The sequence below is a fragment of the Acromyrmex echinatior genome, unplaced genomic scaffold (assembly GCF_024713525.1).
Source record: "Acromyrmex echinatior isolate Ae372 unplaced genomic scaffold, ASM2471352v2 Scaffold21, whole genome shotgun sequence".
Lineage (NCBI taxonomy): Eukaryota > Metazoa > Arthropoda > Insecta > Hymenoptera > Formicidae > Acromyrmex > Acromyrmex echinatior.
This window is the reverse complement of record NW_028259055.1, coordinates 56,750-83,006: the sequence shown is the minus strand read 5'-3', so window position 1 is coordinate 83,006 and position 26,257 is coordinate 56,750. Positions and strand designations below refer to the sequence as shown.

General features: G+C 31.2%; 3 protein-coding genes across 9 annotated transcripts in view; 1 reads left to right on the top strand and 2 right to left on the bottom strand.

The window, feature by feature from the left end:
* conu (Rho GTPase-activating protein conundrum) overlaps positions 1-2,265 on the bottom strand; it is a 77,478-nt gene extending 75,213 nt beyond the window's left edge. For 3 of the 7 annotated variants that reach the window (XR_015548365.1, XM_087416370.1, XM_087416369.1), the window contains exon 1: positions 1,913-2,263. The gene's annotated coding sequence lies outside the window, so the exon portion shown is untranslated. Of the gene's footprint in view, positions 1-1,912 lie in introns of all 7 variants that reach the window. The other 4 variants (XM_087416367.1, XM_087416368.1, XM_011051274.2 and 1 more) reach the window with 2 other exon arrangements.
* Positions 2,266-3,487: 1,222 nt separating this feature from the next.
* On the top strand, positions 3,488-11,470 carry LOC105143185 (zinc finger CCCH-type with G patch domain-containing protein). Its single transcript, XM_011051276.2, has 9 exons — positions 3,488-3,817; positions 9,009-9,215; positions 9,484-9,561; positions 9,629-9,769; positions 9,860-10,002; positions 10,074-10,252; positions 10,348-10,650; positions 10,708-10,887; positions 10,973-11,470. Exons 1-9 carry the CDS (start codon positions 3,752-3,754, stop codon positions 11,266-11,268), a joined length of 1,593 nt encoding a protein of 530 aa, XP_011049578.2. The 5' UTR covers positions 3,488-3,751; the 3' UTR covers positions 11,269-11,470.
* Positions 11,471-12,590: 1,120 nt separating this feature from the next.
* Positions 12,591-24,926, bottom strand: Tap42 (immunoglobulin binding protein Tap42). The gene is made up of 4 exons (XM_011051277.2): positions 24,585-24,926; positions 20,027-20,371; positions 19,557-19,954; positions 12,591-16,196 (listed from the first exon to the last, which is right to left on the bottom strand). The coding sequence occupies exons 1-4, from the start codon at positions 24,741-24,743 to the stop codon at positions 15,980-15,982; spliced, it is 1,119 nt and encodes a 372-aa protein (XP_011049579.2). The 5' UTR covers positions 24,744-24,926; the 3' UTR covers positions 12,591-15,979.
* Between the last annotated feature and the right edge of the window lie 1,331 nt (positions 24,927-26,257).

Sequence of the window (26,257 nt, the reverse complement as noted above, 5' to 3'; positions counted from 1 at the left end):
TAAAATTAATTGTTTGAATTGCGAATCGTTATATGTTGGCCAAATTAAGAGAAAATTAAAAACTCGTATTAAAGAACACAAGACTGATATTAAGAAATCTACTTCTGAGATATCAGTTGTTTCACATCACCGTGTGAATGAAATGCATGATTTTGATTGGGATAACATTAAAATTTTAGATACAGAACAATCATTGATGAAACGAAGAATTTCAGAAATGATACACATTAAAAACCAAATAAGTGGGATCAATAAACAAAGTGATACTGAAGGTTTACCTGATGTTTATCTTCCTCTTCTAAAGAAAGATCTCTCTCGCACTTAATAAATAATTCTAGAACTTTCTAAACTATTTGACTCATGGATATAAATAGCGGAAAAATATGTGATACGACCAATAACAACACATAGTGTCACGACAAATTTCTATCTGTGAAATGAGTATACTTGTAATTCATCGATTATTTTGCTATAAAACAGGTAATGGTTCCTTTGTTTTATACTCTGTTTTAAAAGATATTAATAATAAAATAAATTATTGTAAATTAGAATCTGGAAATTCTCGTTCTACTTTTTACTACATGATGTTCTAACATTATTATATGAAGCAGCGTCGCTTTGATGCAAACACGATCTTTACAATTATAACACACGAGAGTTGAATTTGATTCCAACTTGAACTGTAACTCTACGTCTTAAGAATATTATTAATTTTACTGAAGATGGCCAGAATTGTGGCCGAAACGTTTAATGTTTTTATTGTAATTCGTAATGCAAGAATAATTAAATATCATTAACTACATCTTGTGCTGTGGTTCTTTATGCTCTTTCTTTTCATATTTTTTATAATATAGATATTATGAAGCTAGCCAATTATAACTATTCCTCTGAAAAATGGAATAATTGTGATAGGCTAATTTTATAACATCGATGTTATAACTTTGGTAAAATAGAGCTGTGCAAATATAGTCACAGTCAACTATGAACAATAATCGACTATAATTGATCAATTTCTTATGGCTTAAGATTTAAAGATTAGATAACGGTTTATTATAGAAAGTTCATTATAATGGATTTTCTACAATGAGTCATTGCCTAAGTTTTAAATCTTAAGCCATGAAATTGACCAATCATAATTGGTTATTTTTCTTACATTCAACTATGATTGGTTAATTTCTTATGATTCACTTAAGTAACAGCTTATTGAAGCTTATAGAAAGCCTACAAAACATTCAAAATGATTCAAGCAGCAAGACATAAACAGTAAGTAAATTAATATTTTGAATTAGATATAGTATATGTCATTGTCTTATAGATTTGTTTTCTATGGATAAACTAATGTACATTTTTGAAAATTAAAGTGAGGTAGGTATATATTTAATATTTGTGAAAAACAAGAAAGAGTTCTAGTGCAGTCTAGTACAAAAAACAGACCATATGTCTCTATTATAATTGCCCGATTTGCTTATTGCTTACGTCTTTATTGTCTTTCAATTTTTGTGTCAAAGCTTTTGATTACTAATTCATATTCCAAAATTGATGTTTGTTAGTTACATCTACGCCATTTTATTCAAACAAAAAATGAATTATTGATTAAGTTTTTCTTTTAAAGATATCCATATACAGGATGTTCTATCACGAAATTGGCAAAAATTAGAGATTTGTTAAATAAACATAAAAGCAAATATTTTTTCATATGTTCAAATATGAGGATTTACGTCATGACGACAGACAATACGTTTACATTATTTGCCATCAAAATTAGGAAGAAAATTGAGTGGTTCAAGGGAATTTTATCGAGTGATCAATCAGCAAAAAACACTCAATTATTCATGAAAAAAGATCTTTCTTGAGTGATGTCGAGCAATATATTTTTACTACATTTCACAAGTAAATTGCAAGATATACTTACGATCATTCATTTTTACGTATACGTTTTTATATCATAGTTTATATACACTGATATACACGCATATTATGTGGGTGCGACTTCTACTTTTAATGCACTCAAAAACAACAAAAGTTTCATTGAAAGCATTAAACGAACATGAAGAGTAAAGTGTATGTTGAATCAAATCTTTTCTTCTTCGACATAAAATGGTCTTAAGTCTGTCTTCGGAGTCGATTCAATTAGAATTAACAGATTTAAATAACAGATCTTGTCAGGTCAGATGACTTACTAGCGACTGCTTGCGACGCATTCATTCCAGAACCCAGAGTTGCCAGATTTTTTAAGAATGCCGTCGCCGATTGGAAGTGCTCATGTCGCCGAATGCGTTGTCTATAATGTGCGCATTCAGCGGACTCAACAATTGAGTGAGCACTCGCTGTTATTGGTGTATTCTTCTAGATCTAAAATTCTGATTGGATGCGCTAAAAGAATGCACCAATAATAGTGAGCGCTCACTTAACTGTTGAGTCCGCTGAAAGTGTCCAATAAAAGTCGTAGCGGTCGTAGGATATTAAGTCGTTATTAAGAAAATCAATCGTAGTAGATTATTCTTCTCATATTCAGGCTATTCTACATTATCATATCGTATCATTTGGCGCTACAAATGTTTTGAAGCTTTTGATTGATCAATCGGAAGAAAGAATTTTATTAATTTAACTAATCAAAAAATGCTTCAAAGCATTTGTATCATTAAGTTTGTGCATCAAGTGGACCATAACTGTAGATGTCGCAAGTCATGAGCTTGTTGCTTCAGCCAATCGGATGTTTCAATTTTAAAGTCGCATGATGCTTCCGACGTTTCCGACGCTACGATATGACGATTGTAGAATGGCCTTTAAGCTGGTTCTACATTAAGACGATTCTATATTAGTTACAAGCCGGTCGCAAGTTTGTTGCGACAGCCAATCTGAAGCTTGCATTTTGAAATCAACGCTTCATATTAGCTGTCGCAACAAACTTGCAATCGGCTTGTAACTAATGTAGAACCGGCTTAAGGGCAACAATTACCTAATTGACAGAATGTAAGAACTAACCAACTACAGTCGAGTATCCCTTTTACAGTCGAACGACAGGGGAATACTTGACTTGTAGTTGGTTCTTCTGAATTCGGTTTAAATCCTCGGTGGAAACTAGGTCAATGTTGCGGGATTTTGTATGCAATAGCCCTTAAGCCAGTTCTACATTAGTTACAAGCAGGATGTCGCTGTCGCTAGTCGTTTGTCATATATTGTATGTTGCACACGAATACGACTTGCTATTCTACAATTGAGTCGTTAATCGAAGTCGGAAGGTCAGAACAAATGTAAAGAATGGATATTTTAATGATATATTATACTAATTTGGTTCATGTAATCGTACTGTGTTTGGTTCATGTAATGTAACATGATTATATGAATCAAATATCGATTTATTATCTCCAGTCTTGAAAAGTAGACGATGTACCGTAAGAAAAGTGGATGTTGCTATGTAGTTTACATCCACTTTGTCAGAGGGCAGTGCGCGGCAGCATTTTGCGATTACCGGTTTTGGGCCGTCATGTCCTCTCTCAGATTTCTCTTTCACTAGAGAGAGAGTTGTGCTACTGTATATATTGTGGCATTATGTTATCCTTTCTATCATGGCATGACCTCAGGTTTTTCTCTGTTCTGAATTGACCGTCGATTAACATTAATTGGAGTTGATGGAAGAGGCCTATATTAAATAATTAATAAATTGTGCAAGATTTAATATCAAAAGATTGGGCTTCACACAAGTGTTAATGCTGTATTAAATTATCGCAAATTACAACTAATTTTTTATATGTGCCGATCTGGTATGACAGACGCAAGAAGTTTGAAGGAAGCTATCGAGCAATATGAAATCCAGGTACAATATTAAAAATTAGTAGAAGAAGGTCATCTATACTAATATAAGTTTCCTAAAGAGACACATCTTTATTTCTTGAAAAACTAACTATTGCATTTTATTAATACTGATAAAAACATGATGTTTTTACATAATTGAAGAAATGTAAAAACTTATAATTTACATGTTGTGGCTTGTTCCTAATCCTAAATAAAACAAAATCGATTAAAAACGAATTTCAAAAATGCAAAAATAAAATTACGGTTTTCTTTTGCAAATTGCATAGTTTAAATAATAGTGGTTATATTAAAATATCGTTTTTAAAAATGTAAGTAACAAATAAATAGGAAATAAAAGCTGAGCGGTCAAGCAGATCTTTAATGCTGAAAATGATTTCATGTGAATTTATATATCACAATCTAATCCTATATAAACTGCATGCTAAAGTTATTTTCAGTCTTGAAACACCGAGAACTGGAATAGTAATATAAAAAATTAAATTAACAAGCTTTAATAATATTGATGCTTATAGACATATATCCTTATATATATAATAATCTTTAAGTCCTTTACAATCTGTAAATTTTATTACAAAAAATTGTAGTAATAAATTCACATGAAATTGTTTTCAACATTAAAAATCCAGCTTGATCGTTTAGCTTTTATTTCTTAATTGTTTGATTTGTCTTCTATATCATCATTGTATATGTAATAATAAAATTGAAAATAAGACCGTTTATGTTAGATACATTACTTTAAATACGAAGCGCCACTATGGTCTAAATGTTAAGATGTTGAACTATTATATATATTCATTTTTAAATGAATTAATTTCAGAAATTATATTTTATATGTTTTCTTAGTTTTATTTATATTTTTTCTTTTTCATTTTTTCCATAATATGGTTTTAAATATAAAATAGCAGTATATCATAAACCAGCACACATATGTGTAAGATAGATTAAAGCTATAAGTTATTTATAAGTCCTTATAGTATTATATTATTATATCAAATAGCCTTATTGAAACTAGGCAATCGCCTGTGTGTAAGATAGACCATAAGTAACTAAATATATTGGAAGATTTGGCTCAATTTGAATAAATTCAATTATATTAAAACAAGAAGGACTATTAGAGCTTAGCAAGATAACTTATGCTATAATACAACTTTATTGAAATAAATAATAAACAACTTTCAATAAAAACTTTCAAACATTCCGATCTTTTTCTCACGGTCTTCTTCGGTGAATATGTTTAACTTACATATGTTACTCAGTATATAATTATAATCTTCTTATAACACTTCTTGTTCCTATTAATATATATTAATCTAAATATTCTTTTTGTTTGTCCTGTATAATATTTTTACTTGTAGAATCTTCATTTCTATTTTTTATTTCTATGCAGCAGAATTGATCCTCAAGGATTTTGATTTGCTGACCATATACATAATGACTGTCAATGTGAGACTATCATTGGTTGCGTTCAGCAGAACACAACAGTTTCGCAACCGTTTTATGATTCTCTGCTGAGATAGTACCATTCCTCTTGATCTAAAAGCATAACCCAATCAGTGCAAAGAAAACTTTCAACAGTTGCAAAATAAACGTTTCTGCTGAACGCAGCCAACTTGTACTGCAAATTGTTATACTTGTAATTTTGTTTAATTTTTGGGTAATTATTTAGAATAACTTCTCCTCATCTCAAATCTTAATATATATATATAATATATATAATATATATATTATGTGCGTTATATGTTCTGCATTAATTGTACAAATTCACTGCTATAAAAACATAAATTCGCTACTTTAAAAACACAAATTTACTGCTTCACAAACACAAATTTACTGCTAATGCAAAGAATTTGTGTGCTACAGTAGTGAATTTATGTTTTTAAAACAATAAATTTGTTTTTAAAGCAGTAAATTTGTTTTTAAAGCAGTGAATTTGTGTAATCAATGTAGAACGTATACATAGAGCTGTATCGAATTGGGATGATAGATATCTTAATCTTTAAAGTCTTCAACTTTAACGCTTAATAATTCGATTCACGAGGCCGCGTTTTTTTGCCTGATTTCATTTTGAGTGAAAACACGTCGAATAAGTATATTTTTATTAAGATTTGTGGTAGAATATTGTTTATAATTAAATTATATTATTACATCAGTTTTATTAACTAATAAACATTAAACAAAGTTGCAGTATAACAATGACAATAAGGGACCGGGGCTATCTGTCTATGAGAGTTACGTGTCTATAGTACTGTTATCTGAGGTACTAGGACACAATGTCTCTACCGTTCTACTGAGTAGTTGAAAAAACTTCATGTAAAGGGATTTCCGACGCATTTATTTTCTTGCAATGTATTTCATAGACGTCATACATGTTATAGAAAAGTGACAACTATTATTGAATGCCGAAAAATTAACATATTAACATCTTTATAATATGATGCTTGATGGTAGCATCAAATTATTAAAATTACTTGTCAATTTATTTCGCGATTACTAGAGTAGTTTTAATTTTTTTAGTTTTAATTGCGTTTATAAGTCTGGAAAAACAATTCGGCGCACAGTTTGAAAAAACTACAATATAGTATATGCAAGTACATATATAGTATATATCAGTAATTCAAGATTGAATTATTTAAAGCAATGGAGATCCAGCTACCGTAATAGCATTTTAAATTTCTAGTATTGATTCTAATCAAGTTTTCTTTTTGTGAAAAGTTTCAAAGTTTTTATAAAAAAATATTTAGTCAAATATCTGTATTAGTTTTTTTTACCAAATTTGAGAAAAGTATTTGAAATTAATTGTAGACACATAACTCCGATCTTCCCTATTATATTGATGGTCATTATGTATTAGGTGTTGGAATTAATTCGTAGCGTTTTTTAAATGAAAGAATGTTATTTATTTCACATGAGCATTAAAAAATACATTAATGAAAGTACTTCCCATCACTTTCTACTACTTTTGACCATCTTTCGGGCAGTGAATGAATACCGCGTCGGAAGAACTGTTCATCTTTAGATGAAATCCAGGAATCGAACCATTTTGTACAATCTTCGTAAGATGTGAACTTCTGCTCGCACAAGCTATGAGCTAATGATCGAAACAAGTGGTAGTCGCTAGGTGCAATATCAGGAGAATACGGCGGGTGCGGTAGCACTTCCCATTTAAGTGTTTCCAGGTATGTTTTTACCGGTTTTGCAACGTGTGGGCGAGCATTGTCGTACAGCAAGATGACTTTATCGTGTCTTTCGAAGTATTCCGACCGTTTTTGCTTCAATGCACGGCTCAAGCGCATCAGTTGCCGTCGGTAGAGATCTCCGGTAACGGTTTCATGCGGTTTTAGCAGTTCGTAGTATATGACACCCTTCTGATCCCACCAAATACAGAGTAGGAGCTTTGAGCCATGGATATTGGGCTTTGCCACTGATGTTGATGGTTCGCCGGGCTTAACCTATGACTTTCTGCGCTTTGGATTGTCATAATGGATCCACTTTTCGTCACCGGTAACAATCCGATGCAAAAAACCTTTTCTTTTCTGCCGTTGAAGCAGCAGTTCGCACGTGAGAAAACGTCTCTCAATATCCCTTGGTTTCAATTCATATGGGACCCAATGTCCTTTCTTCTGGATCATGCCCAAACTTTTAAGACGTTTTCCTATTGTTGAGAAGTCAACTTCCAATGACGTAGATAATTCTTTAAGTGTTTGACATGAGTTTTCATTGAGCAGTGCCTGCAAATCGTTATCTTCAAATTTTTTCGGCTGACCAGGTCGCTCCTTGTCATCCAAGTCGAAATCACCAGCTTTAAAACGTGCAAACCACTTCCTACACGTTTGCTCAGCCAGAGCATGTTCACTATACACATCCACTAAAATACGATGAGCTTCAGCTGCACTTTTGTTCATATTAAAGTAATGAAGCAAAACTCCCCGCAAAAACACTTTATCTGGCACAAATTTTGACATATTCAATGAATTATACAGTATTGTTATTTATGATTTCAAGAAAGGTTATGTACGGCAAATGACGTCCTATGATAGATGTTTACAATGTATACAGAACTATAGGTAATAACGAAATAGTGTACTGCTTGTGCCATCTCTTATAAAACGCTACGAATTAATTCCAACACCTAATATATGATCAGCAAATCAAGATAAGTGAGTGTCAATTCTGCTGCATAGTATAAAATGAAAGTTCTACAAGTAAAAATATTATACAGAATAAACAAAAATGAGTATAAGAATATTTAGATTAATATATTATATATTAGTAGGAACAAAAAGTTTTATAAGATCACAATTATATATCGAATAACACATGTAAGTTAGTCATATTCAAAAGAAGACTGTTAGAAAAAGATCGAAATGTTTGAAAGTTGTTATTGAAAGTTGTTTAAACAATAACAATAATTATATTAGGACTCTCGAATTTTAAACAATACAAAAAGATAAATATAGTAGGCTAATGAGAGTCAGTAATGATAAACGACGCAATTATTTAGTGAACAAACAATAATCAGATATTGGATTGGATGTCTTCTTTATTTTGAATGTTTCGACTCTCTTTGGAGTTCTCCTCAGCAAGAATGATACAAGTATAATTAGCTCACATGTCCATAATGCTTAAGTCACTCGCAAATTTACAAAGATGCAGCGTTGTTAATCATCATGGAACATGAAGCATTGCATTGAAGCTTTGTTGAACATATTAAATAAAACTTAAAAAGTAGAAATATTAAAATCAATATAAAGATCACATTTTTAGAACATACGTCCGATTCATTTATATATATAATATTATGCCAACAGATTAGCGAATAAGGTCTGTGCGCACCGAGAATTTGATAACAGACTGGCAACAGAAACCAAACAGGAATTGCAAAATTTTGCTCGGTTTCTGCCATCAATTTGCTAGAAAAGCATGTCAGCAGACTTTTTCTTACAAAGTTTGTTGACATTGTCAAATAATACCAATCCTGTGTGTAATTTGTTGCCTTATTGCAATCAAGAATTGATAGCACGCTCTGCGCCAATCTGCTGACATAATATATCAAAATCTGTCTTCATAGACTTTACTATCTGAGTAGTTGATTTATTCATATAAATAGTCCTGTTTATAATTTTAAATTATTTATATGAATTTGAATTTATTTGCAATTACTTTTATTTAGCGCTTTTTATTTACTTTTGCAGCTGTCGCAAGTGGATGCAACACTATCTACAACGCCAAAAGGTCCTTACAGAGACAACTTGCTCAGCTTGAAATCTGACATTAATGAACTTATTTTCTTAACGAAAGAAAGTTTGCAAAGTCTTGAAGAAAATGTAGAAAACACAAATGAAGATAATCCTGATGACAAGACGGAGGATCTATTGGACAAAGAATATGTCTTTTTTAAGGTTTATTTTAGAAATAATTGTTAATTCTTACCAGAAGATTAGGCCGCTTTATTTTTCTTATTAGTTAAAATAAATTAGTTATCATTAAAAATAAATAAATTATCTAAAGTAGAACAATATAAAGTGTATGTTTTATCATATGCAGATTTTGTTGCAGCATATTTTCACAATTTTCAAACATTATGAATGTATATATAAAATTTGGTATGTAAAGTTATATTATTAAAACAACTTTGATGCATTATTAAATGTTGCTTAAATCCATTAGGCAGAGCTAGAAAAATCTTCAAACGACAATAAAGATGAACAGGACAACAAAACTGTAGCTGCTTCTGGTAGCATTGAAGTCAGTATACAACTATTCTCTATATCATAGCAGTGACACAATTATACGGTGCAAGTTAACCTTTTAGGACGAATTAAAGGAGCTAGAGGGTACGAAATGTAAAGCTCCTCATAGCAGTACTTGGGGTGGTATCGGTTATCATAATGCTATGATATGTTCTGTTTATAAGGACAGTGGTGAAACAATTAAAGATATTCATGACATTAAGGCAAGTTAATATGAATTATAAAATTGTTATATATTCTAACTTGTAACTTGTTTTTATTGTTTCGCTCTTAAATTTGATCATCAATCCCAGGTTCGAGTTTTCTTTCTCAATCCAATATACAAGGAAATGATCCCATGTCCATATTTTCTCAATGGTAGTTGTAAATTTTCCGATGAAAATTGCCATTATTGTCATGGCAAAATTGTGCCGTTTTCAAGCCTACAAGAATACAAGTAATTTTTTCCGATTAATTAAAAGATTTATATTATTCAAAATTTACTTCAGTGTAACTTTTGATTTACAGGGAACCTGATTTTCATAACATTAAAATAGGAAGCAAGGTGTTAACTAAACAAAAAAATAATATGTGGTACAGATCCATTGTTTTAAAATTACCTGAAAAGAATGGAGATGAATACAGAGTAAAATTTGAATCAAGTGGCAAAATTGTAGAAGCCGGTTTACAAGATCTCTTACCTTTAGGTAAAAAGGTTTAAAAATTAATTACATACACACCATTTATAACTTTTTTAAAAAAGGTATTGTTTATAGATGACACAAGTATTGATTGTTTACAGATGACACAAATTTAGAAATGTCAAATACATTTAATGATAGCAATAACGATGATGAAGATACGAATAATATTGATAATGAATTACAACCTAACTCATACATAAATAACCAATTAGTTCATAAATCTCTTTTGACATTACAATCAACCAATGAAGCTTTAGGAAATTGGGAAAAACACACACGTGGCATTGGTAGTAAATTAATGATGCAAATGGGTTATGTGATTGGTTCTGGTCTTGGAAAACGGAGTGATGGTAGAATAGAACCTGTTGAAACTCAAATTTTGCCTGCAGGAAAATCATTAGGTTTGTTTAAGTTTCTCTGATCGTGCAATACAGTATTAATTTGCTGCATTTTTTCAGATTACTGCATGGAATTACGTGAATTTGCTGGTGATGATAAAGATTTGTTTTCTGCAGAACGTAACATGCGTAAACAACAACAGAAATTAGAGCAGCAAAGAGAAAGAGAGTATCAAAAACAAAAACAAAAAGATGATAATGATGTGTTTAATTTTATAAATAAAGCGTTAAGTGATAAACGTAAGTTAAAAAAAGAACAACGTTTATTGAATATGATTATGATAATGCTTATTATATTTAAATATTGTTAATTATTTTTGTGCAGCTGAAGAAAATATAGCTAGTAGTTTACAAAGCAAAGATAAACTTAAGACAGAATCTAATAGGAACTTAAATGTAGCTAGTTTTCAAATTGGAGAACATATAAATCGTTTAGAAAGAGAATTATTGAAACTCAAAGAATCATTAACAAAGCATGCCAAGGGTAGTGTATTTTACAATAGCATTGCAATGAAGTATAATGAAAAACAAAAGGAACTTACCAATTTAAGAGCTTCTGAAAAAAATATCGTTGCTGAACAAAACCAAAGGAAGAACAAAGTTAAATTATCTATATTTTGATAACATAGCAACAATGGGATATACTTACATATGCGCGCGCAACACACACATTCTTTCTCTCTTTCTCTCTCTCTCTCTCTCTCTCTCTCACACACACACACACACACACATACACATACATACATACACACTTTATTAGGAATGCTGTATATAAAGTAAATCTAAATACATTGTTTCATTAATGTTTCTTATATGAATACAAGTTTTTCTCTTATAAATCCCAACAACTGATTTATGCCTGGTGATTGAAAAATCAGTAATACAGGATGTCACAAAAAAGTCAGGACTGGATTATATCGGAAATGTTTCTCCGCAAAAACGTTGCGTCAAGTAACGTAACATTCTCAAGATCATTTAAGGCCAAACCAATATCAAATAATGAATAACTTGATACCTTACAACTTTGATATAAGTTTTTTTCTGAAAACATCATTTTTTTTAGATAATTCGGTATCCCGATTTTTTTATGATATCCTATAAATTGAAAAGTTGCCAAGAAAGGAAGCGTCCCGTTAGCACTATGCAATAGCACACATCCACTCACATTGACTGATGTCTAGTAACTTTACTGCTTTATGCGATAACAATATCTTCCTACAAGAAAAAGCAAGATTTACGTCAAGTTTTAATACTTGTCCAATAGATATAATGAAAGGAACACAAAGAGTTAAGTTTGATGTCATTTATCGATTATATATAGTTTGTTTCTGACAGCCTTTTAAAGTGACAATAGAGAAATTGAATTATTGCACTGTGATAAAATTCCTTTATTTAAAGAAAGAAACTTCTACGAAAATTAAGAGAGGATTCTGATAGTGCACATTACTAATTGGATTTATGCCCGTATTCATAATCAGGCCTTATATTTAAGGCTTTCTTTAAAATTTATCTTCAGATACTCTACGAAGAATTATTTCATTAACTGAGCATCTTAAATTTAAGGACTGAACATCTTAATTTAAGGAAGCCTTAAGTACAAGGTCTGACTATGAATACAGTAGAGCTACTAGAAACGTATTTGCGTCCACCATACTTTTTATTTCTTTTCCCACTCCTGTTCTGTCCTCATTCCATCACTGAGCTGTGACGGATTAAGGTCATTACAAGTTACGATTTGTATTTGCTGCTTGAAATTTTGTAGTTCCTTTCATTCCATTTTTGCTCTCAAAATCAGTTGAATATTTATCATAATATTAATGCAGGACCTAAAGAGTGTCTGGCATTCAGGTTATTTCTAGATAAGGTGCAAATATGTCAATTTGAAAAAAAGGATTGAAATTTCTCATCTGCGAGAAAGTGTAGTGATATTTATTCACAAGTCATTATTTTAGTCAGTATTTATTTTAGAGCAATACAGCAAGTTGTCGACAAATATTATCCGCAGAAAATTTAAATAATCTAATACCTTTTTCTGATCTATTGATATAGTTTACCACAATGCAACAAGGCATTTTATAAATTTTTTTGCCTTCGTTAATATACAATATTTCAGTTTTTTTTTTTATATTCTTTTTATATCCTCTTTTCGTCTCTTAGTTTTATGGTAAAATTTCGAAGTGCAGAAATACATAAATACAATACGAAGCTACAAGTTTTCCAACATCTTAGAAGCTATAACTTATAACAACCGTAATGACCTCAGCTCAGCGGCGGAGTGGGAACAAAGCAAGGAGTGTAGAAAGGAGAAAAATGGCGGATATGCGAATACTCACGTTTATAGTGCCTTAAATACAGTGCATTAAAATACAATAAAATACTCTCATTGATAAAACAATAAAAAGTTACTAGACATCGGTCGATGTGAGCATGGTGGAAGGGATAACATGGTGTATGTAGAGTCCCATATTATAAACGCATCACGATATCGTTTTATTCTTCTTTCACGAAATATTAAAGAAAGATAGGATACTACATCGTGCGCATCATGCGTGAAACGGAACGCATCCTAAAAGATGCGCAAATAGGATTCGTTTACTGATTAGCTGAGCGGTCATCAATCAAAACCGAGAATCTTGGGTCCGCAGCTTCGATTATCAATACAAAGCAGCTGTACTAAAGATTCTGTGTAAGATTATAGGTTGAAGATACTAGATTAAGAAACATTCTTATTTTCCAACATTATAAACAACGTTAAATAAGAGATTATAGAAGTTGCGAAATATATAATTGAGAAATGCAAATTAAATTGGTATGTGATATCAATATTTTTAAAATATAAAGAAATTGCGTACTATTTAGGATTTCTATTCTTTCACTTTGATTTCTATTCTTTCTGTTATTAATTTGATTATTTTATCAATTTAATAATACTGTCGTTGATGCAAAATTTCTGAACATCTTACTAAATTCTTTCTTTTCTAATGAGTTCCAACGACACCAGTATCTGTCTTTTTAGCGGATGTATCTTCCGTGACAGTCAGCGCAGAAGATCCTTTCTTAAAGAACGAACAGAAAAGGTCATGCTTTCTGTTTGTCGTGCAAAAGAACATGACAAAATTCGTTTGAAAATTTGTCTTTTTTAAAAATATACATCTACTAAGATCAATAATGCTATGCTAAGAATCGAGAAGCGGAGCACAATTATAGACGCTTCTGTCGCGCGTGCTGTATACCTGTTCGTCAAGCTGCAAAAGTATTTCGAATTTTGGTTTGAAACTTTACGAGTACATTTTCTGAGAGTAATACTATTGATTAAAGAAAAAAAAAATTAGAAAATAAGAACTTTAATTTTAATAAAAATTAAAAATTTGGACCATCTAAACCAGGTTCCCTTAAGATAAAGCATTACATGTTTACGATGATATTGTGAGGAAGAGAATGAGATGTGAATACCGAAGGAAAAAGTTAAATAGAACCAGCGATTACTTCAATTGACTGTGTTCCAAAAATTGCTCTTACTAAAAATCTATAGTGCACGTAATGTAAATTATAGATTTTCAGTGCTTGTAATAAATTTTGGAATGTAGAAGTTTTTACTTAAAGGATATTGATTTTAAACTACAATAATTAACATTTGTATACTATCAATATAAAAACCATAATTAAAAAAAAAAACTGATATAGCATCACCTCACGTTGCGGCAATGTAAGTAATTCCGAATGGTATGGATTTCCTTTCTCATTTAAAATTATAATTTATATCAACAATAAATTAATGTTAATTATTGTAATTAATAGATAAATAACTAATGTTAATAATATCTTTTAAATAAAGATTTTTATTAATAAATAATTGACAGTTTTATTTAACTTTCCCTTAGGTATCCGCCATTTCCCTACACTCCAGGTTTTAAGGTATCATACTAATCGTAAGATATCAAACTAACTGTAAAATCATATTAACATCTAACGATAATCTTAAAACAAAAATTAAATAACTATGAATAATGGCCAAAATTCCAATTTATTTATCACTATTCTATTTAAATTATATTTATTCTATTTATTCTATTCTGTTATATTTTACAAGTATTTGTAATTTTATTGCTTCTGCTGTCACAATCTGACAAAGGAAAAAAAATTGCAAAAGCAATATTAAAAAACTAACACTATCAGTCGAAAGATCACGTTTAAATATTCTAGATAGTCAAATCTTGGGATCCTATAAATTCTATACCCGATTTAGTACGAAACATATTTGGTCATTTTAACTTTGATACAAAATATCTCGAGAACAATATATTTTTGGAAAATGTTTCAAATGTATGTAGAGTTTGAAAAGGACCGTTAGATGAGCTACTTAGATTTTTGGTTTAGGGTCTTTTGATATAAGGCTCCAATAAGGCTCAAGTTAATTTTTTTTCTATAGAAATGTCTACTTTTTGTTGCAGATTCGTATCCTATGGAAAAAAACAAAGAATTTTGTACCCGGTAATTTTTCGCTCTTCCTTTAATAAGCGCAACATAGCGCTCAAGTTCTTATTTTAAAATATATTTCGGCCAATGTAGATAAGACCAACAGATGATCCAGCCAATTAAGGCAATTTATTTTAAGATATAAAAAAAAATGTCGGTACGTAGTTTTGCATATCCTTCGCTGTCACCTTCGAGTGGATTATCCGTTGGCCCCTTCCCTTCATTAACCGAAATATATTTCAAAAGTATTTGAGCACTATTTTACACTTATTAAAAGTTTAGCGGAAAATTACTGGCAACAAAATTTCCTTGTTTTTTTTTCTATAAAATATAAATCTACAATACAAAGTAGGCATTTCTATAAAAAAAAAATTAATCTGAGCTTTATTGGGTCCAAAATGGGCCCTAAACCCAAAATATACGTAGCTTATCTAACGACGCTTATCTCTCTTCAAACCCTCTCTCTTCATACAACTTGCATTAAAAATGTATTGTTCACGAGATATTTTGAGTTAAATTTGAAATGGCCAAATATCGTACCAAATCGGGTGGAGGAGGATCCCAATACAGGATTCCAAGATTTAGAATATCTATTTCAAATGTGATGTTTCGACTAATAGCGTTAGTTTTTTGATATCGCTTTTGCAATTTGGAACGGTCCCTCGTGAGACAGTAGTGAAAAACAACAGGAGCTATAAAGATTAGCATCTCTCGTTTCCATTACTTATTTTACTGTTTTAAAACAGATTCTCATCTTTATTTTAATTCAATGAAATGTAATTAAAACATAAAGTCTTATAAACGAAGACATAAAAAAGCATTCCAAGGAATTACATCAATTTTATTCTCAGACGTCTTAACTTCTATTAGCACGATTACCCCATCCACGACGATGTGTGTCTTTATATTCATCCATTGCACGCAGTTGTTCAAGATATTCGGGATCGTCTTTTTCTTCTTTTTTTTCCTTCAAAACGGTTTCACTATCCTCATTAATTGCCATTACATCTTTATTCGCTATATCTTGTAAACATCGAGAATCGGTTACACTTTGTTGTGATGAATCGGGCCAGCTGAAAATAACACAATTTCTTTGTTATTACCAATTTTTCTTATCAATTTCAAAATTTAATAAAAAAAAAGTTTATTCCAAAGTTTATTACACTATTCAACAAAAAAATAGGAAACACTTTTGAACACGCTCAAAATTGTGCAATATTCAGAACACAGTAACTCGATGAAAAATCATCGCAGACAAAAACCAAAAAAGCTTGAAATCTCTATATTTGAAATAGGTAATTGATATTTCTCAATCTAATTCATCCTTTATGGAGCTATACGAACATAAATGAATACCTGCCAAATCTGAAAATTTTTTTACAAAATTTGGTAAATATGCAGTATAAGGAATCACACTCCAATGATCTTGACCTTGACATATGTTGTCAAGGTCCTATCTCTGAGTGACCTCCAACAAGTTTTATCCGTCGTCCTTCATTAAAAAGTTATTAAACAAAAACATTTTACTTGGGGGTACATAATTTCCACGCAAAGCGACTCTCATTCCATCCCTCCTGCTTGGGGAGACGCTTAACTTCCATGTGAAGCGACTTTGCTCTATCTCCCTTCCCCTCCCCTCCCCTGTTTCAAGGCGCACGATTTTCCAAAGAAATATGGTTAATCTCGGGAAGTCATGCGCCCCTTGGCAGGGGGTAGAGGTGGAATGGGAGTCGCTTCTCATGGAAAATATACTTTAAAGCAGAAAATTTCTGTTTTATATAGTAGAGAAAAGATATCATTTTTCAAACTTCTTTTGTTAATAACTTTTTTTAACGAAAGACGACCGTCAACATGAAAGTGATCCTGTCGGAGATCACTCAGGGTTATGACCTTGACAACACATGTCAAGGTCAAGGTTATTGCAGGATGGTTCCTTATACATTATATATATATATATATATATACGGTTTACAGCAGCCGAAAGAATGAATTTTTATTTCCAATTTGCTTTTTTATTGAATGTTGTACGATTTTTTTTCACCGAGTTATGAACGTTGAAGCAAAATGATCACTTTTGCTTCAATGTTGAATTAAAAACAAATTAAAGGTAAAAACTTGTAATAAAATTTTTACATATAAAATGTTAGTTGGCGGTCGTCTTTCGTTAAAAAAAGTTATTAACAAAAGAATAATGATTGTAACGAGATTTTTAAAAAAGCATTTTAAGAGTAAAATCTCTACTTTTAAAAAACATTTTAAAGGTTGAAATTTCTACTTTTGAAGTCAGTTATTGATATTTCAATTGGACTGATACTTTATGGAGCTATACTAATACAGGTACAAATGGATACTGTCAAATCTGAAAATTTTGTGCAAATTTTACAAAGGCCTATGGCATAAAGTAAAAATCACATAAAAATGAGATTTATATGATTTTTTAAGGAAATAAAAATTATCTTGCAAGAAAAATATTCTTTAATAACGTAAGATCTCCGCATGTTTAAATTACAGAGACGCTTCTGAGCCAGAGAGTCCTATTTCTTATTTTATAATTTAACTCTTTGAAGCATATATTTTTCTTTACGTAGAATTCAGTTGAAATTTATTACTCGGGGGTTTTCAGGATCGCTGATTACGAATCTGACCTCAGATTTTCAAAATTCAAAATGGCGGATCCAAGAAAATTTCTATGCCTAAACCATCCCTTAAAGCAATAATTGATGACAATGGATGGTCGAAAATGGTCATCAAATCATGATATCATCTTGAAACATCACATAATTATATACATTAATGAATAATTAAATAATTGTTGTTAATGAGAGGACCTCAATGTCCCCGTTGCGCTATGTGGAGCGCTATTTTCTCTTTGTTGGAGACTTGTGTCTCATGCCTTGTGGCTTGCCCGAAGGAATTGGTTGCGCGTGATAAATGATAAAACCTTGCCTTGATATAACATACTTTATTTTTTATAGATTTGCACTCGCATATATTAGATCAAAGAATAAAAATACGGTTTTTGCGCACCAGCGGTCTTGTACGTGTTCACCGCAAGAAGATCGCACACGGAAGCATCTCGAAAACCGACAGAGAGAGAAGCGCGGCGGTTACACACAGGCAGCATAGTCGCGCGCATGCCCTCCCTTTCGGTGGGCCCCATCAGCGACACGATACGTCGCTAACACGCCACGATCACGCAGCACAGCCAACGGGCTGGTACCAAGCCACACACACTCTGATAAGCGCCAACAATTGTAATTTATTAAAAAATGAATTGAATACTTGATTGTCATACAAAATTGAATTATATGACTCGTATTATAATCAGGATCATGTGCACTTTACCGGCCACTACACTTTTGTATAATATCACCACTGACGATGTTTCAAGATATCATGATTTGATGACCATTTTCGATTATCCATTGTCATCAATTATTGCTTTAAGAGATGGTTTAGGTATAAAAATTTTCTTGGATCCGCCATTTTGAATTTTGAAAATCTGAGGTCAGATTCGTAATCAGCGACCTCGAAAACCCCCGAGTAATAAATTATATAATAGTCGGCACCACTGACGATGATATCATGATTTGATGACCGATCATCCATTGTCATCAATTATTACTTTAAGGGATAGTTTAGGTATAGAAATTTGCGTACAGATGTTACTGCGACTTAAGACAATTTTAAATTTATAATGTTATATCAACATTAATAATGATCCAATAGGGGTCGAAATGTTTGTTAGTTGTCTACTTTATAAATATACATTATAAAGCACATACAACTTGTTCGGCTCGTAGCCTCTTCCTTTTCTATTAATATTTTACTAATTTTTTAAATTTGAAAATAAGCATTATATTTATAAAGTCGTAATTAACATAGTTGTTTAATTAAAAAAAAATTTACAAGTGTCTTTTCCCAAAAACTAATATATAGATTATTTTAGAATACTGGCAGAAAAAATTTCTGTAAAAAAATTAACTTGCAGCTACATTAGCCATACATTAGTAAAAAGTGATTAAATGTAAGAGAAATGATTTTGATGAAAAAAGTATCAAATATTTTCTAATTTTTTTTTGTAAAAAAATTGTCTAAAAAGTATTTTCTGTCAAATTTTCAAACATTTTATATTAATTTTATTTGAAATTAATCTTATTTCATTACAAAACAATATAAAATAATAAAAATGTGTTAAAGCATAACGTGTGTTAACTTCATATAATAGACATTTTCAACTAATAGACTATCTACAATGAGTATAATATTGTATACTAAGCCATAAGTTATAAGAAATTGATCAATCGATTATTCTTTTCACTTTAGACTGTGATTGGTCGATTTTTTACGACGGTTTACGCCTTACCATACTACTCCCATTACAGACGACCTTTAATAGTCTTAAATTTTTGACTGGCGTAATCTCTACTTACTCTCCATCCTTGATTTTTTGCTCGTAAAATTCTTGCACCGTTAAGACTGGTAAACTTGGGTAGCCTGCTCCAAAAACTTTCTTTTGTATTTCGTCACGTGTAATGATAATGGGTTGCAGTTTTGGAGCTGGTGATTTTTGCTTCTTTTGTATTTCAGAAGTCGAAGTATGCATCGATTTCATTTCCTTCATATTCTCCAAAATTGTTTTTTCTTTTTTTAAGAAATTTAAATCATCAATGATTCGAACTGCATATAATTTTATAAGAGTAACAAAATATTCTCTCTTAAATTCGTCATCAATGTTAGGATTATCTAAGTTCTTCTTTAAAGTATCCAAACGAGATTCCAAATCCTTCTCCTGTTGATATCTTTGTAACTTTGCATTTCTACGGATCATCTAAAATAAGCAGAATTAAAATAATTATACTTTATAACAGTTTACAACAATCATATAATTAAAAAACTCAACCATATTCTCTAATATCCTTGATTCTGATGTATTTTCATTATCTCCTGCTTCCTTTTTCTCATCAACTGTACTAATTTGTGGTATTTCAACATCTGTTACCAGACCATATGCTTTTAGCCGTTTTAAAAAATCTATAAAATAGATTTCTGCTACTTTAGCCAAATGCAGTCTATCATCGATAATGCATAACTGATTGGTAAGTTTTCCCAATAGAGCCGGTAATAAAAAATACTTGATATTCTCTGTGGCTACTTCTTCAAAAGTTTCGTTATCGCTAAACATATCCACTATAGATACAAGTCTCGTTGCATCCTCAAACATATGCATTGCTCGTTTTATGTCCAACTGCAACAAATAACAAGAAAAGAAAAAAACTATTATAATTTTTATTGCAATAATAAACGAGTTCTACTTTAAAAAGAAATAAATTTGTATAGATGATCATCCTAGTATGTATATATATATATATATATATGTATACATATGTATGTACGTACGTATGTGCATGTATACACGTGGCGTCATAAGTGCCTAATATCCATTTCCACTAATGTAAATTAACTTTAATCTCGGTTCAACTTACTCTTCGTCTTTTTTAATTTAGAATTAAGAATAATTAATTCTGAATTTGCAGAAATATAGAGGCATGTTCAAGACGCGCGTTCCTTTCTAAATATTCGTGGATTATGACTAACGGTTATTCGAAAAATGGTAACGTAAATTTAAAATTGAACTAAACTTAATTTATAAAATATGTAAAATTTAATTAAATTTAAACTAGACTTAATTCAAACTTAATAATTTATAAGTAACTTATAAATAACATAGTATTATTTTTCTTACAAGAATAAAATCGCGATTAGATGCAACGTTCTGCAATTCTTTCTTATTTTCTCGAATTAATTAATTATACATATTTATCAAAATAAATAATTAATTACTGGTCAATTTAATATTATCAGTAGTTTACAAGAATATATATCCTTATATAAAGATTATGCGTTTCGCGAATTTCCTCCGTGTCCAGATCCATTCTTGGAATGCCAACGTTTCGTGAACCTTGCAGCCCACTTCATCAAGGCAAGGAGCCTAATACTAAGCTGTTCCTCTGGGCTGTTTCTTTTATATTATGCTACTTGTTGGAATGATAGGGGGAAAGAAGAGAATTGTGAGTGGGAGGAGGGGGTGGTCGGTCTTTAATAACCGGGAGAATGGTTTTCCACATTTTATTTATGTTGTAGCCATTATCTCTATTTAGATTGTTAGGGTATTTTTGTATCTCTATGGCTTCTCTATACTTTCTTGGAAAGTACGATTCAATGTTGTCTATTGTGGTTGTTTTGTCAAACAATATTTAATGTCCTATTTCGATGTTGTGTTTTGATAATGCTGACTGCGTGATGTGTTTTAACATCACGTTGGTGTTCTTTTAGCCGTAAGTTGACCATTCTCCCGGTTTCTCCATATACTTGCCCGCAGAAACAAGGTATTTTATATACTCCTGCGGAGTTGAGTGGTCTTTGATCTTTAGGATTTCTTAAGATTTGTCCTATCTTTTTGGGTGATTTAAAGATAGCTCGGATATTGTGTTTGTTTAATATCTTGCCAATCCGATCTGTTGTTCCTTTGACATATGGAAGACTGGATAGGATCTTTTTGTCTGGTTGTATGTCAGAGACTGTTGTCTTGTTTGCAATTATACATATACTAATAAATAAATGTATTCGCAAACAATGAAATTTAAACTATTACTAGAAACTATTTAACTTTTACTAGAAATGTATACATTTTCATACCCGATTTAATAAACGTATACCTACATAAGCAAATTACATCAATTTAAATAAATAACATTTTTCTAGCAAATGTATACACAGCACCCTAAGATGTACAAACTCCATGGCCACATATATTTTATATATTAAAATCTTTACTAAATAGATGAGTGTACAATATATAAAAATAATAAAAATTGAAAAGATTAGACAATCCCCGTAGGACATGTCATGTAACAAATAAAACTATAGCATATTCGAGGGTCGTTTGAAAATTTTTGATCCTCAACATGAAGATGACATTACTCGTCAAAATGCTGGTACTACAATCGTACTACATTCTTTAAAAGATACCTGTGAAAATTGTAGTCATTGTGGATGCTCAGTTGTTGTTTGACAGTCATTTGTGCTAGTCGATTAGTTAGTATTTTTGTAAAAATGGAAAAAATCGAATATCATGTCGTGATTAAGTTCTTGCATTTGAAAGGCAGTACCTTACAAATTAAAGCCGAATTGGACGCTGTTTACGTTTCTGCCCTATTATTTACCATCGTGAAAAGATGGGTAGAATTTTTAAACGTGATTAAACCAGCTTGATTGATGATGAGCATTCGGGACAACTAACAACTGCGATCACTATCGATAACATCGAAAAAGTTCACCAAATTGTACTGGACAATCGTCGAGTCAAGATTAGAGAATTAGTAGAAACTGTGAAAATATCGAAAGAATGTGTTTATCACATATTGACTAAAGAATTAAGAATGCGTAAGCTAATTGCGCGTTTGCTCACTGTGGATCAAAAACGCATTCGAATGAACATTTCCAAGGCTCTGTTGGAGCGATTTAAACGAAACAAATCGATTTTTTGCGTCGATTAATAACTGTTGATGAAACTTGGATCCACTACTTCGCTTCTGAGAAGGAACAGTCAAAACAGTGGATTACAAAGGGTAAACCTGCTTTAAAGAAGGCGAAAACGGTTTCATTTTTGTGACTGTCTTTGGAATTGTCATGGAATTGTGTTCATTGACTATCTTGAAAAAGGAGAAACGATAACGGAGGTATATTTCGCATCATTATTTGACAAGGTAAAGGCAGAAATTGCGAAAAAATGGCTTTTGAAAAAGAAAAAAGATGCTATTTCATCAAGATAACACACCGTCTCATATATCGACGGTCGCCATGGCAAAAATTCACTAATTGCGCTTTGAATTGATTGATTACCCACCGTATTCACCAGATCTGCGACTTTTTTCTGTTTCCTAGGCTCAAAGTTTGGCTCGGAGGACAGAAATTTTCATTAAACGAGAAGATCATCATCCATAGAAGCCTATTTTGCAGAGCAAGATGTCAACTATTATTTGAATGGATTAAAGGCATTGAAGCACACATACACACACATCGCCGAGAAAAGTGTTATCGACTTAAAAGGAGACTATATCGAAAAATAAAACTGAATTTAACCGAAAAAGTACTTGTTTCTATGTTGGGCTCAAAACTTTTCAAACGACCCTCATACCTGCCAATAATGGACATTCATTCATCATGTATTCATATTCTTTTTTTTAATCAAAGTGCATTTTAATATTTATCTTCAATGTTTTTTCTCAATCAGAAATCATTATTATTATACACGGAGAGAGAAGAACTCCATTATGTCGATATGATAGGATTTCTTACTTTAATAATGGCAAACTTCTATGATTAATATCTTAGTTCGTGGAGCAGAATAATTTTTTATTTGCCAGATTCATTCGTTTCGAATAAAAACACATCGAATAAAATATAATTTCATTTTTGAGCAAATGTGACTAAACCGAATAATTATCATATATTAAAATTAATACTAAAACCGTTTATTAAAATGTATACTTTTACTGTGACAATTTTGTCACAGTCAAATGTGTCAACTTTAGGAAATGTATACACTTACTAGTCAATGTATTTATTTATGTAAAGGCGCCAGTCGCCAGAAGTTTGAAAAGAGAAGAAAGTATAGAAAAGTATTTTATCGTTTTAATCGACAGTTTGGGGTATAAGACTAAATTAAAAAATGCTTCAATTAATTAAGAAAAATACTTAGAAGTAATGAAGCAACAAAGTTATTTTTTTTTGTGTGTTGATTAAAACTTGATAATAAAGAGATAACGAAAAATGATAAGAAAGTTTTCTGTTGCTGCTAAAATTGCCTACAAAATGAGCTCTTACTAAGTTTTGTATTATAAATAGAATTACAGATTGGCTCCATTCAGCAGAAAAAGCAACTTTGCAACTGTTGTAAAATTCTTAAATATGATTAGTTTATAAATTCAGATCCAACGAGAAATTAAGAGCAAGATCAATCATACATTATAAAGAATTTTACAATAGCCACAAAGCTGCTTTTTCTGCTGAATGGAGCCAAAGCTGATTCTACAATGAGTCGGTAATCAGTAGTCCTAAGTCTTGTCAGTGAAGTTGGCCAACAACCAACTTATACAACTAAGACTATCGATTTTCTTAAGACTGACAAAATTTAATTTTATTCCTTCCTATTTGTCAAATTAAACGACTCGTTGTTACTAGTTGATACAATTAACAACTAGTAGAATAACCATAGTCACCTACTTAGGTTAAAACTGGTTAAGACTTAAGATTTAATCAGACTACTGATTCATTGTAGAACCAGCTTAATGGCTCATTGTAAAATGCGTATAAGACTTAGGACTACCAACTACCGACTCATTGTGGAATCAGCTAAATAGTAAGATCACAAAAAAATCAGAATTTAAAAATCTTACCTGTACTTTCGGACTGTTCGTTGGTTCTACCGTAGCATTAATATTGTTAAACATTTCGAAAGCGTTGTCAAATAATTCCGACAACGTTGTAGGATCATTCTTATCTCTTTCATTCTTATCTCTTTGGCTTAAACCTTTTATTGAAATTTCTTCTGACATTGCTATTCTGTATGACAACAAATACAATCAAATCTTCTTTCTTAGGTAAATGACACCTGCTCGATATGAATCAAAACATTCTTTCCTACACCATTATGATTCTCTGACTCATTAGTAAGGTTATAGTACCATCAGAGAAAAAGCTGAAAGAAGCCACAATCTTTTTCCTGTTACCGTTGAAATCACTCGTACACTACCGCCAGTACATTTATTTTGGGAACTACGTGACTATATACATTTTCCAACATTGTCGATAAAATCATAAAAAGAAGATGTGGTTCATCTCTGTACTAAATCCTCAGGATAGAAAAAATTATTAAAATTATTATTAAAAAAATGATTACAATTAAAATTAAAATTACAAATTATTAATTATTAATTAACTTTTAATTATAAATATAATAACATATTATAACAATTAATTATAAATAATATTAATTAATTTTATTCATTTTATTCATTTCGCTATTAATTAATTAATTATATATAATAATAATAATTATTAATTATTAATTAATTATTAAATTATTATATTGCTTATAATATGCTCTACTGACATCATATTTCATTAATTTCACGCGACACGTAACATTTAGGATGCGTTTCCATATTCACTACCAGTGTTAAAACTATTGATATAGGCTGTGTTCCAAAATTTATTGCTAGTACTGAAAATCTGTAGTGCACGAGACGTAAATTATACATTTTCAGTACTGGCAGTAAATTTTGGAATACAACCACAATATACGTTAGGGTACTTACCAATACAGCGAAATAGCGTAAGGGTCTGAGCACAAGAATTGTAACATTTACTTAGATTCCGTAAGAATTTGAACCTATTAGAAATCATGTATTGTGAAATACACAGTTTCTGATAGCTTAAAATTCTTATTCTCTGTTGTCTGTTCCTTTTATTGGGAGCCCCTTATAGCGTTTTCGGCCCGACCGAGTTTGAATCAACTTGGATTGGAAAATGCTTCGCTATTGGTTGACGTTACATGCTCTACCAACAGCATAAAACATCATTTTACTTCAACCTAGATTGATGCAAACTCGATCGGGCCGCTCCACGCGAAACTCGCGAAACCGCCATTAGAAACTTATGCCTGTATTCATAGTCAGACTTTGTACTTATGCTCAGCAGCCAATAAAATAATTCATAGAGTCTAAAGATAAATTTAAGGAAGCTTTAAATATAAGGCCTGACTATAAATATGAGTATTAAGTTGCAGTAAGCTGTAGATGTAAGTAAAGCCGGTTCTACATTAATTGCAAGCTGATCGCAAGTTTGTGACAGCCAACAATCGAATTTTGAAATCAACGCTTTAGATTGGCTGTCGCAACAAACTTGCGATGCAACTGGCTTGCAATGTAGAACCTGTTTAATGCTTTGGTTTACGACATACGACTATTTGCCGTCTCTTGGAGACACGGTAATAAGTTGTACGTCATACGTGAAAGTTTGTGCATTACTTACATCTACAGCTTAAGTTTAAGTAAGCATTACGATAATT

Excerpts from the sequence above, each read along its gene's own strand:
- LOC105143185 (XM_011051276.2), top strand. The coding sequence starts at position 3,752 with ATGTGCCGATCTGGTATGACAGACGCAAGAAGTTTGAAGGAAGCTATC. Across the intron at positions 9,216-9,483 it reads AAGAATATGTCTTTTTTAAG|GCAGAGCTAGAAAAATCTTC; the intron begins GTTTATTTTAGA and ends TAAATCCATTAG. Across the intron at positions 9,562-9,628 it reads CTGCTTCTGGTAGCATTGAA|GACGAATTAAAGGAGCTAGA; the intron begins GTCAGTATACAA and ends TTAACCTTTTAG.
- Tap42 (XM_011051277.2), bottom strand. The coding sequence starts at position 24,743 with ATGTCAGAAGAAATTTCAATAAAAGGTTTAAGCCAAAGAGATAAGAAT. Across the intron at positions 20,372-24,584 it reads CGAACAGTCCGAAAGTACAG|TTGGACATAAAACGAGCAAT; the intron begins GTAAGATTTTTA and ends TATTTGTTGCAG. Across the intron at positions 19,955-20,026 it reads CAAGGATATTAGAGAATATG|ATGATCCGTAGAAATGCAAA; the intron begins GTTGAGTTTTTT and ends TGCTTATTTTAG.